Raw genomic sequence first — 12,847 nt, forward strand, 5'->3', positions numbered from 1 at the left:
TAAAGACGCAATATTTTGGGAAAACATTTTGAATTGACAAGACTACAGCAGTTAATCAAACTTAAGACATTTTGTCGAAAATAATTCCGTATCGCCAACACTTTGATGTTTTGTATGCATTCATTTATTATTACTTTTTGTCTCGATATATTTTCGCTTATTGCGTTCCGCAATGTATTCTTGTAGTTTATAGCATAATGGGTGAATTCTAGGAAGACATATTTACACCTACGTCATATGGTCTTGAGGAAAGGGAGAGTGTGCATGTCTTTGCGTGCACGCGAGAGTAGAGGCATTCTTAATGGCAGATTACATAGCATGTGTAATATTAAATGCATAAAGGAAGTTGCTGATAATTGTGTGTCAAGATTTTATTACACTTATAAAATTCATAAAGCTGATGAAACGGGTCCCAATTTTGTTTTTTTTTTCAACCATTGCTAAACAAAGCTATAAAATAAATGTGATAGTTTACGAAGAGGACAGTTTACGAACCCTCAACGTGTGTGCGTGTGTATTTTTCCTTTTTTGACGAACCACCAAAAGCCCGTTAATTGTATCAGTTGTAATGTTTTCCAGGGTGTTCATGATCATCACGTGACCTAATGATGCTCTTGGTCTTGCCAGATTTAGTTCAATTTTTGCCTGAATTCCTGAAACCTTATTACATGGCTCGAGTTGATATCAGACACTCTTGTGCTAGCAGGATGCTGAAAAAATTGATAAAGATAAATTGATAAAATAAAATCAGAGTCTTGTTTTTCCGAAAATTAATCTCAACTTTAGACCAAAATTTTAGCCTTCCCTGTATAAGCTAAAATAATACAGTTTCTGCAAAATTCACAATTTTCCCCATTAAAAAGATCGATTAATCACCTTGAGTCTTTGAGTAAGAGTGCATTCGCAGAGATTAAGATCGATCTTACTAGATCGACCTAACTTCCTGGGGGTTCACGCTAAATTGCAGTCAGGCGACAGCGCACGGAAGTTAATTACTCCCTTACAGCTTGTAGTAGGCGGGACGGACATTTAAGTCGGATTATCTAACAGTAATCTAGTGAGACTCCCCACGGGGATAGATCGATCTTAAATCTATGGGAATGCGCCTTAAGACCCACCTTTGCCTCTGAATGTCGTTCGGATCCTATGTACACAGGGTTGAGTGCGATCAGGGCTTGGCATGGGGAGGCTGCAAACTTCAACCCAGCAGTCTGTGCTTGGCGGGAGGTTATTTATGAAGAAGTGGAACTTGGGGTTGAAACACAAGAAAACTATTTATGATTCAATTATCAAATTGGTTATGGTATATAATAAATGCAAGGAATCAGAATTTAACTTCCAAAAACCACACGGATTTTACCTTAATTTATTGTTTATATGCTTGTGAAAGTTCTTGTGCATATATGCATGTTTGTTGGCACGTATAGTGCTAATGTGTGTGTGTGTGTGTGTTTGTGTGTGTGTGTGTGAGAGAGAGAGAGAGAGAGGGAGAGAAAGGGAGAGAGAGAGAGTACGTCTGCATGATTTATTAGTGCAGAAATCAATATACAATCAGATGTAAGTTCACCAAAACACATTACAAACATTTATACAATATACAGGTACATGAATGTATAAAAATAAAAAGCAACACGTACTTCTGGTTGGTTCAAGTGGTCAGAATCATTCCAGACAGCCTCAGTCATGTTGTAGAATCTGCATATATTTTCGTTCACTCTGTACCCATTTAAAAACAATATGGTCACTTTAAATCCCTTTGTGTAACGGAATCCAACTGAAAGGTGAACAACAATCTTCGTAGACCAATAATTTCAATGAGAATGGGCCCTTACATAATTCTGGTATTAAAACATGCAGTTATGCTTAGTGCCTCTAACAAAATGCATCAACACTGACAACACTGATATATATATATATATATTATTTGACATAGGGTTGATTTTCACATCTAAACAATTCTTACCATCATCAGCTGCCTTCCAAGTGATACTGAAAGCAGGATAATTAGAAACGATACGCCCATCGTAAACATAATCTTTAAGGATGGATTTTACAGTCAACTCAGTGGGAGCACTAGGATTGAGATTATTGTTAGTCAAACGTGATAGCCAGGCATCTAAACAGTTTTTACCTGAAAATAAATAAAATATTGAATTAAAAAATAAATTAATTATTCAATACAAGGTAAATGTATCATTATGTATTATGAAAATAATACGCATCACTTTTTATGAACAATTTTAACATTAAATCTCTGTAATCTTGCCTTTATAACATTTTCCTCTTCAATATTGTCAATGTTAAAAATTATAAGGCAGCAATTGTAAAATAATATTTAGTTGAATCAAAAGATATTTTGTGCCGTGAATGACTAGTATTTAAAAAAGCAGACATCATTTTGGCAAAAATTAATTATTAACCATTTCCTAAATTATGTACGTACGTATATATTTTGTTCAACAATTTTATGGTATCTAGTAATCACAAAAGGTCAACTTACTAACAGTACATTTCAGATGAGGGAAGCCCTGCAAAAAGATACAATGTAGCAATTAATTAAAACTCATAACTAATAATGTCATTAACCTTGAAAAATATTTCAGCATGATCAGGCCTACCCAACTACCAGACTCGGCACCGAATGATCCTGAATTCACCGGTAGATCAAACCACACTACCCGTTTTCAAGGTGTGTGTCAGATCATCCCCTTACACAGTATCATACCCTGAACAAATTTTGAGTGGTGATGCAATGCTTTTCAACCCCGCTGAGAATCGTCACTATCACATCGCGTACTGGGCAAGAGCGGTGTCGCGTCTGATAGTGTGAAATGCGTACTGATACACACCTTGAAAACGGGTAGTGTGGTCCGATTTACCGGTGAATTCAGGATCATTCGGTGCCTAGTCTGGTAGTTGGGTAGGCCTGATGATAATGCTCCACCACGTACACCACGTACAGCCAATGCAACAGCAGACCGGTTTTAGCAGGTTAAAATACAAAGACGACCTCCGAGGAAGCTATTGTAAGCAGCAAAACAGTGTCGTCTGTTTCTCTAATGAATCTCTTAAGAGATTATTACAGAGTATCGCCATCTATGATAGTCACGTGGTCCGATGGCAAGCACAGATTCCAGAATAATTGCGATTACCGCCGTTTTGGTGGTAAAACAGAATCTACTATATTTCTACGAGTTGTTTACAATGTATTGTGAAATATGAATCTCATACGAAGAGTTGTTATCCCTTTAATATTGGCACAATGCTAATTTCTCTCCTTCCTTTTCATCAATACCAATTTCTTGTTTATCCATAAATAGATTTTTTTTAAAAAAAACTTGCAACTAACAATCACCACCAAAAGATGCGCTTTAAATCATCCTAAAAGCTCACCTACCGGTGGTGTACAATCTTGTCCCCAAGAGAGCCTCGCAATTTGAACAAACACAAGTTCTAGTACAAGTTTCACTGACATTCTTTGCCGTTTTTTCTCTCCTGCTTTCACAAGCTTGAGCTGTGCTGCTTTGTGGATGGTTTCATGGAATTGGCTCGATAAGAACTACTTATAGTCCCATTAAAGTGCCCGTATTATTAGTTCCTGTGAAAGCTGCTGTTTGCGGGTCCATGAATGGTGAACCATGATTCGTCTTTTTTGTTATGATATGGTTATGGAGTGTTCGTTTTACTTCATCACATCATGTAAAAATGTGTTTTAAATCCCAAGTGTTAACTGCGTGCCCACAAGAGAGTAAAAATAGTGGCAACTAGGGGTTCAACAGACCAAAGTGACAAAAACTGGTGCGGTAAAAGGTCCTCATGAAAAAGTTTTCACCATTATGTTCATGGATGTTAATGTTTTCTTTTCTTTTCTTTTCAAAAACAAATTATCCGGATGGGAACTTTCATAGAATTGAACAAAACTTCACAGAGGCCTTTAAAAACTGCAGTTACAGTGCATTTATACAGAACAACAATTTAATAGGTGTTTGGGGTGATAGGGTCTTTATCATCATTTTATATATTTCCAACATTCAATTACCGTACGAGTCACGTATCTTGTCACCAACTGTGATGGAAGGAATGGCGAAAAGAATATAAGCACTTTAATTAAGGATCTATTGGGTCACTTGCACTGAATATATTTTCTATTGAAATGTTAAAGATACATACAAAGTCAATTTTTTCTCACAGAAACCAACCAAATGCCAGCATATAGTTTCAAGTAGTATAACTAAGAGAATTACCAAAAGGCATTGTTTAATTTTACCCGAAAATAAGGTTTGAACACATTTTTCTGCTGGTATTCTAAGCTTTATGTCAATGGGGCAGGAAAGTAGGTCACGGAAGTAGGTTAAATTTACAACCATAAATTTAAAGAAAGGAGCAGTCTAAAGGTCTTTTATGGCTGATCGAGTGATCTATTCAGTTTACCCCTTGGCATGTCAAATTTATTTGAGTCATATAAGAATCTAGTAGAAGTGGTTTACATGTGTTACTGGGAATCCACGCTCCACCGATGCTCGGTTCGTATGTACCTTTAAGCGGTATGTCAGTCAACAACTGAGGGGCAGAAAACTACAGCGTAGTAACATTTGGAGTAATATGTTCTGTCTATTGATATGGCTACAAAATAGTGAAAAACGCAGTCCACTTGAGACCTGATGTACTGGGACTGCATGTTGTTGACCAACTCCACTCAAAATCAGATCAAAATAGGGCTAATACTTATGTGCGGTGGGACTTATATGAAAATTGAAAAAGAAAAGAAGAAAAGAAAAAAAGAAGAGAAAAAGAGAAAACATAATGTGCATTGAGATGAAATATTTCCAGTGTTTCTAAAACTGTCATTCTTAGACAAACGCAAGGTCTTTAGGTGCCCTGAAACTTTTAACTCCAGCGTGCTTCTTGCAGAAAAGGAGAGATGCCAACAATAACAGCATCCAATTACCTCTTTAACTACTTCCTGTTCTAATGTGTTGAATGGTTACTTGTTTTCAAGTTACTCTTATAATCACCAGCTTTTTTGTATTCGAGTTAACACTAGAAGGAGGCGTGCTAATCTGTTAAGCTGATTGCACTTAGGGAGAGCCTCCGTAGAGATAAGCTGACCTACGTAGGCCAATGTGTCCCTAGGTCTTAAGTTAGTTGTACTAAATTGCTTCCCAAGCCTCTACTATGTGCTTGCCTTAATTTGAAACCGAAGTGTTATTTTTAACGAAATTTATAGGAAAAGAAACTGTTTATATTGGCCAAATAATGAATTTTCTTGGGGTGAACAGCAATTTTCACATACAATGGTAAATGAATCAGTTCCGTCAATCGAAATTAGTTAATTGTTTTTTTTCTTTTTAGATCAGGAGTTCTTCCATAATATGTAGAAACAGTCCGCTTTGTTAACAAAAAATTAGAAGATAGACTCTGTATTCTCTGTAACGATAAAAAAAGTAGAAGATGAGTATTATTTTTTATTTGATTGTCCAATTTAAATAAAATTCAGGAAAAAATGGTGTGAAAAAAGTAAAAATGGGCGATCTTATCTTTCCTGACCTGGTAAAATTTTACTATAGACGCCTGACTATTTTTGGCCGAGATACAGACTGGGTGTTGACGCTCTCACCTCCCTGGGGAGAATACAGCTATACTGCCGCATGAGGCGCTCAAAGTTATCAAAAGAACAATATCTTTCGCCGTTATGCCCGGAACTTCACCTCTGCTTCAACCCGTAAGTGCTGAGTACCAAGCGGGGAGACAACAGGAACCGTTTTTGAAGGACTGGTACCAGCATGTCCTCGGACGGGGCCAAACCCACGTCCTCTTGGTGCGAAGGCGGACACTCTGACCACATCCGGGCGGTTACGAGAAAGTAGTCGGTAAATTTATAACGAGATAGCAGCAGATGTTTGGAATTTCCGAGACCGTCTCTACCATCAAATGCAGTGATCTCTCTTCGCCATTTGGAACAAGTAGAATTTTTTTCATGTTGCCATTTTAGAACCGTTTGTAAATTAGTCACGCTAAACACTGTTAGTTAAGTTGGTCTTGGATAATTAGTAATATATGAATTTAGGCGCAAAAATCCTCTAACTGGCTCAAGGGCGGTGTTTCGCATGCAGCTGGTCATTACTATTTTACAGCGTATCGTTTTTGTGTACATGAAAAACGATGCCATTTTATACAATCCCTAACAAAACGCTAATAAAACGCACTGTATTTACGTCGATTTTATATTTTGACCGTATAGTGATCTGCACTATCCTTGTAGACATTAACCTATTCATGAAACAGGTGCTACATTATTCTGTAGCATCCATCCAGAACTCCTGAAGCAATACTGGTATAATCAAGACTGAGCAGGGAAATGATTTATTGTGCCGTATCTCTGGGCAAAAGGAATTTTTTGTTATGCATGTCTTATGGCAACATTATGTACATTTAACATAGGGACTCGAATCTTAAAAAGCATTAACTCACTCACTTACCAGAGACAGACTATGCAATAAACATGTTAACAGTTTTACAGTGCAGGTGAATATAAACCTACCCGAGGACAGCCATTCATTAGAAAAGCCCTTCTCTTTTCTAGATGCCAGTTGTACGTATAGAAGACAAATTAATATAACCTAACCGGTAAGGTATGTAGGCCTAGCATTTAATTATCTCTGCAAAACAATGAAGGTATTTTCAGACTTTGTGCTTATGTGTATTTATACTAGGTAATTTATCTCAAAACACCCCCGTGTAACCTGCGATCTAGCTACTCAAAACAACTTCCATTTCTGTTGGGGGTGGGGGGGAGGTAGGGTTTATCAACTGGAAATATTCTTTCCACCTGCTTGTAAATTAATAAACTACCGAGATAGGAATAGGTAGAGGTGTGAATGACATTGTGATACATTACATGCAATAACAGTGGGGGAAAACAGATGTGGAGAGAAGGTGTGAGGTTTTGTACGAAGTCATGTTTAGGTCTTGGTCATTATTCTGTGGGGTGTAAAACTTAAGGTGATAGTAGTGTATATGAGAAATGACTGTCCATGACTTGCCAAGAAACCCTTTTGACGTACATGTACGTTATATTTGCCATCAGCAAAAGAGGGAAACATCTGTCTAGAGAAGCTAACATTCTCACCAAATTAACTCATGGTACTTAGAATGCATTTTTCATTTCTGCTAAAGAAAAACATATTGAGCTATTTTCAGAACCTTTAAATTGTATTAACAATTATTTTTTTCAGATTTTTACAAATAATTTAAAGGGAAAGATAACGCAACTGCTTTTTTAAAGAGAACAAAATGGCGACAGCATGCCCTCAAAGCCCGCAAAATATTGAGAGAAATCCTGGACTTCACAGTAACCACGCAATATTACAAGTTATTAAAGAAAAGATTATGGAAGAGAATGACAGGGTAATTATGACATTTGAAAATTATTTGATTTTTATCATGGCATTTGCATCATGGTGTAAGACTTCTTTAAGTATGCAACCACAACTGTAATTTGTCTGAAAACAGAAGTCCACTAAATAAGAATACTGTCACCAATAAGACTGTCCAGTAAAGGCATTTTTGCTATTTCTCATAGGTAAAAATCAGTTTCGTTTGAAAAGGTTTACCTTTTAATCAGACTGCGTTCTTTTAGTAAATAATCCAAAAACAAGTGTTGATGTTTTAAAGCTTGTGTTGCAGACATTATATATGTACTCAATTATTCAATTATCTGCGAAATTGGTCCTTTCAGTAACCATCAGCAATAGATTAAAACCACCCACATTGGTCATCTACAGTTATTGGCATATTTTTCAGAAGACCGATGTTTTTTATTAATGTTATCGATTGTTGAATAAATATCCAGACAAATCCAAAAAGAAAAGCATGCAAAAGAATATGATTCTTGCTACGGTCAATTAAGTGTTGTAGTCAACACAATTTCCTACATATGATTAAATTTATTGCAGCGACCCTTCTATATCGTTAACTTGGATGACATCGTTGCCAAGCACAAGCATTGGCTGGCACAAATGCCACGTGTCAAACCCTTCTACGCCGTGAAATGTAACAACACTGAGCCAGTCGTGAAGACCATTGCGGCACTTGGAGCGGGATTTGACTGCGCCAGCAGTGCCGAGTTCCAGCAGGTTCTAAATCTTGGGGTGGGTACAGATCGGATAATATATGGCCATCCTTGCAAAGATCCCCAGGATATCAAACTTGCTTCAGAACAAGGAGTCGACCTGATGGCCTTTGACAACGAGTGTGAATTGGTCAAGATAAAGAGACTCTATCCAAGCGCAAGACTTGTGTTACGGATCCAACCACAAGATGACGAGGATGTATATAAACACGGCAAGATGTATGGTTGTGCCTTAGACCAGTGCAAAGAACTTCTCGTGAAGGCGAAAGAAATGGAACTGACTGTCGTGGGTGTCAGGTAGTTCAACAAATGTTTCTATTATCCGGTGGCTGTAACATTAATATCATTGAACTACAACTGTTTTGTCTATTCAGAAACTACTGTAGACGCATTGGTTCACAGCTTAATTGAATCACTCTGTATAAACACAGGTTTGTAAACCATCTTCATACATCTAAATCTCAAATGTATGTATGTATCTCTTTTATCTTCCATATTTAAGTTAACAATTTAAGTTTCTTTTTGAATTTGTCCAGTGTGATGATAAAAATTAAATGGCCACTAGTTGTTTGGTAATTAATTTAAAGCGAGGTAAGTCCCGTTCACACTATTTTTGTTTGAATCGTTCACACGAGAGGCTTTACAGCGATAGAATCTAGATTTGGAGTAATTGCAATTCAAAATGCAGTGTGTGAATAGGAAAATACATAGTCACAAGTTACGCACACCTAAATATAAATTTTGAAATTTAGAATTTTGAAATGATTAAGTTAGTACATGTATATGCATCCGCACTGCATCCTTAATAATTAAAGTAGTAAAAGTGTGAAATTGAACAATTTTATTATTTGCTATAGTTAGGTATGTAATTCAGTGTTTCACAAAATTATATTTTCCTTAGCTTCCATATCGGTGGCCTCTGCACTGATTACATGGCCTACCACCACACCATACGCCTGTGCCGTGACATCTTTGATGATGCCAAATCCATGGACTACAACTTCAGCTTACTGGACATTGGTGGCGGGTTCCCCGGTTATGCAGTCGAAAACAACCCAACATTCTCTGATGCTGCCAAAATCATAAACATGGCGCTAGACGAATATTTCCCTAAAGAAGAAAATGTTGAAGTCATTGCTGAACCTGGAGCGTACTACGTGCAGTCGGCCTTCACGTTGGCACTACGAGTTATCGGAAAACGAGTTCTACGCTCGGCAAACTCAGCCAAGGTTTGTGCATTAATTTTTTTTAAGTTGTGTATGAAGTTAAGTGTTTGATAAACTCTACCAAATGCCATTATATAGTTTCTAATAACATAACGTAAAAATTACTAAGGGGTGTCGTTTCATGCATGCCGAAAAATACTATTTGAACATGTTTTCAGCTTTATTTCTTTGCTATATGTTTCACTTGATTGTTTCTGTCAAGTCTTGAAATTTAGTGCTATTGTGTGCGTAGCAGTAATGCGTAATGTTCTAACTACGTCAGGCAGTTTAACAATCTGAGGGGCGGATAAATATATCAAGTTAATGTCCAACAATAAGTTTTTAAGCCATTATTTTGGCAGACCGAGGGATTATATTGGCTTATCTCTTGGCATGACTTAACTTGAGTCGTGTAAAAAACTTGTAGAAGTGGCTCATGTGAGATATAGGGAAACAACGCTCACTGCATACATGTCTGTAATTTTAATTTTGGCGTTTGCTTACTATTTGTTTAACTTTTCGTGACTAATCTATTAGTTTGTATGTCTGATCCGTTTCAAACTACTTTAACATGATCTCTATCTTTTTTCATGTGCCATAAAGGTCTCTCAACAGTCATACTTCTACTACCTCAATGACGGAATCCATGGGTCATTCTTTTGCAATTTGTTATTTTTGGCTGACAAGCTGGTTAGAAATTTTCACGTTGTAAAGGTATGTAGCTAATACAATGACCATGAAAAGTATTTACATGAGGTTTCACAAATATCAGGGGCGGATTCAGAGCTATTTTCTGACAGTCTTCCAAATGATCTTTGTTGATCCTTCCTCCAATTTTGACAGTCTTCCAACAGAAAAAATTAGATATCTTTCAATGTAAACTTGAAAATCTGACCGTCTTCTGGAAGACCCAGAAGACGGCTTAAATCCGTTAAATTATATAGGGTAAAATCTGGTAACCACATTGACTGATAGAGTAAAAAATGAGTAAGTAAAAGGTTTATTATCTAAACCTTTTGGTTATAATCCAAAAATGTTACAGGTTATTTTTTCCTCCTTTTTTTGTTAATTTTTCTTTTTTAAATAATAATAGAGCAATCAACACAGTTATGTTTTATGCCTAAATACATGTATTTGATTTATATATATATATATATATATTCACACACGATACGCTTTGAAATCATTTTTGGATTATTATAGGACGAGGTCCAAATGCCGGTCTACCAGAGCACCTTGTGGGGTCCAACACTCAACCCTGATAATCTCCTGGCAGAAAATATCCAACTGCCCGAATTGGACATCGGAGACTGGTTGTACGTACCTAACATGGGGGCATACACTATTGTGCTTGCATCCTCTTTCAATGGGATTGCTCCGCCGGAACTATTTTATTTTGCGTCTGATGAAATCACCTCCGAACTCGGTGCTTAGGGGAGACAGTTGAGGAGTTTGTATATCTGTCTTGATTGGAGCCCATATCAATCACATGTTGAAAAAAACATGGGAACAATATGAACTAAAACGTAGACAATATCAATTAAAACGTATGACATGATCGTAGAAACTTAGAAAAAATTGCCTATTGCTACTTTCAGTTTTAATCCTCATTTTCCACGCCTCATTTAGGCGTCTTATATTCCTCTTACATTCAGACAGTAACACAGGTATAATCTAGTCTAAGCAGGAAAATGATTTGTATCGTATACCTGGGTAAAACGAAATTGTTATGCACGGCATATACGGCAACATAATGTACATTCAACATAGTGACTTGCATATCAAAAAGAGTCATTAACACACTCACTTACCAGAGACAGATTATGCAATAAACATCTTACAAGTTTTACAGCCATTCATAGTCCAGGAAATTGGTGAAAATTGTGCATTTTTTACCTACAAGCATGAAATTTGGCACACTTATGGACAATAAAATTCTAAGCAAATTTGGATATATGGGCATGTCTGAAAATTCCAAAATGGCCGGCAAAACCAATATGGCCACCAAAATACCTTTTCAAATTAAAACTTCAAGTACATAGTCTTCTAATGACTTAAAATATCATATAAAGGTTAGAAACCACCATGGTATGAATCCTTCAGGTGTATTAAATCCAAAATGGCCGCCAAAAGTAAAAAAAGCAGACCATTTATTCAAGATATCCATTTGAATGGGGAATTCATCAAGCACTTAAAACTACAAGCATAAAATTTGGCAGGTTTGTGGAAAATGAAATTCTGAGCAAGTTTGGATGTATGGGCATATCCGAAAATTTAAAAATGGCCTTCAAATTCAAGATGGCCTCCAAAAATACGGCTTCTAATTAAAACTTCAAGTATATAGTCTTTTAAGGGCGTAAATATCATACAATCGTTAAAAAACACCACGGTATGAATTTAGAATCAATATTTGCTTTTTTAGGTGTATTAAATCCAAAATGGCCGCCAATAGTAAAAAGCACTCTACTAATCCAAGATATCCAGCAGAGTGGTTAATTCATCAAAAACTACAAGCATGGCATTTGGTACAGTTGTAAAACAGGATTCCATGCACTTTTGGATGTATGAGCATGTCTAAACATTTCAATATATGGCCCCCAAATCCAATATAGCCGACACAAATACCCGTTCAAATTAAAACTTCAAGTATATATAATAATATAATAACTTAAGATAACATTTTATGGTTAGACAAGACTATGGTATGCATGAAGTATCAATATTTGATTCTTTAAGTGTATAGAGATCCAAAATGGCCCCCAAAAATAAGAAAAACAGGCCACTCACAGCAGCAGTATGGTGAATTCATCATGCACTTAAAACTACAAGCATGAAAATTGGCTCAATTGTACAGAACAGGATTCTAAGCAATTTGTTATATAGGGACATGTCTGAATATTCTAATATGGCCACTAAAACCCTTTTAAAGTAAAAAAAAGACTACTATATAATATGACTGACAACAGTCTTTACTCTTTTTTGGTTTTTCGCTCCTTTAGTTATATTTAGACCCAAATGACCATAAAAAATGGAACAGGACTCCTTTTGGTCTAGTTGTGACACCACATGCAGCAATTCTATAAATGTCAAGGATATGAAAATGTCAAGGTATTTTCACAAATAAGTTTCAAATTAACGAAAGTTATTTTATCAAGTAAGTGTTGCACATTTTATGGGCGGTCAACCTTTTACTTTAGTAAATGGACAATATCTCAACAGAGGATAACAGCTAGCTACACCGAAATTTCTACTTATTTGGTTAAATAATTTTCATTCATTAATGTGTGCCTAAGCTTTACTAGTAGTTGTGTTTCCCTCAGCTTTCCCATTATTTCCTTAAAGCTAAAGCTTCTACATGTAATCCACTTTCCCCAACAAAATACCAAGAGGCATTGGTCGTTTTTAACACCAGAAAGCATCAGTTTACATGCATGAGGGTCAATAGGAATATGAAAGTGTGGAAGGGCATATTAGTAGATGTAGGTTACTAGTGTGAACCCTTATAGCACCA

General features: G+C 36.4%; 2 protein-coding genes across 3 annotated transcripts; one reads left to right on the forward strand and one right to left on the reverse strand.

Moving 5' to 3' along the window:
- Window positions 1-288: 288 nt before the first annotated feature.
- Window positions 289-3,757, reverse strand: LOC106160135 (uncharacterized). Its single transcript, XM_013536653.2, has 6 exons — window positions 3,398-3,757; window positions 2,501-2,528; window positions 1,964-2,131; window positions 1,638-1,774; window positions 1,119-1,248; window positions 289-710 (listed from the first exon to the last, which is right to left on the reverse strand). Exons 1-6 carry the CDS (start codon window positions 3,473-3,475, stop codon window positions 700-702), a joined length of 552 nt encoding a protein of 183 aa, XP_013392107.2. The 5' UTR covers window positions 3,476-3,757; the 3' UTR covers window positions 289-699.
- Window positions 3,758-6,156: 2,399 nt separating this feature from the next.
- LOC106157362 (antizyme inhibitor 2) lies at window positions 6,157-11,182 on the forward strand. Of its 2 annotated transcripts, none has more exons than XM_013532991.3 (6): window positions 6,157-6,632; window positions 7,236-7,407; window positions 7,956-8,428; window positions 9,033-9,360; window positions 9,940-10,050; window positions 10,540-11,182. In XM_013532991.3, exons 2-6 carry the CDS (start codon window positions 7,294-7,296, stop codon window positions 10,768-10,770), a joined length of 1,257 nt encoding a protein of 418 aa, XP_013388445.2. In that variant the 5' UTR covers window positions 6,157-6,632; window positions 7,236-7,293; the 3' UTR covers window positions 10,771-11,182. The 2 variants fall into 2 exon arrangements, with proteins under 2 accessions (XP_013388445.2, XP_086871707.1); XM_087015581.1 differs by having other exon boundaries at window positions 6,157-6,627.
- The last annotated feature ends 1,665 nt before the right edge of the window (window positions 11,183-12,847 follow it).

Source organism: Lingula anatina, chromosome 6 (genome assembly GCF_051362555.1).
Source record: "Lingula anatina isolate TDL-2025a chromosome 6, LinAna3.0, whole genome shotgun sequence".
Classification (NCBI taxonomy): domain Eukaryota; kingdom Metazoa; phylum Brachiopoda; class Lingulata; order Lingulida; family Lingulidae; genus Lingula; species Lingula anatina.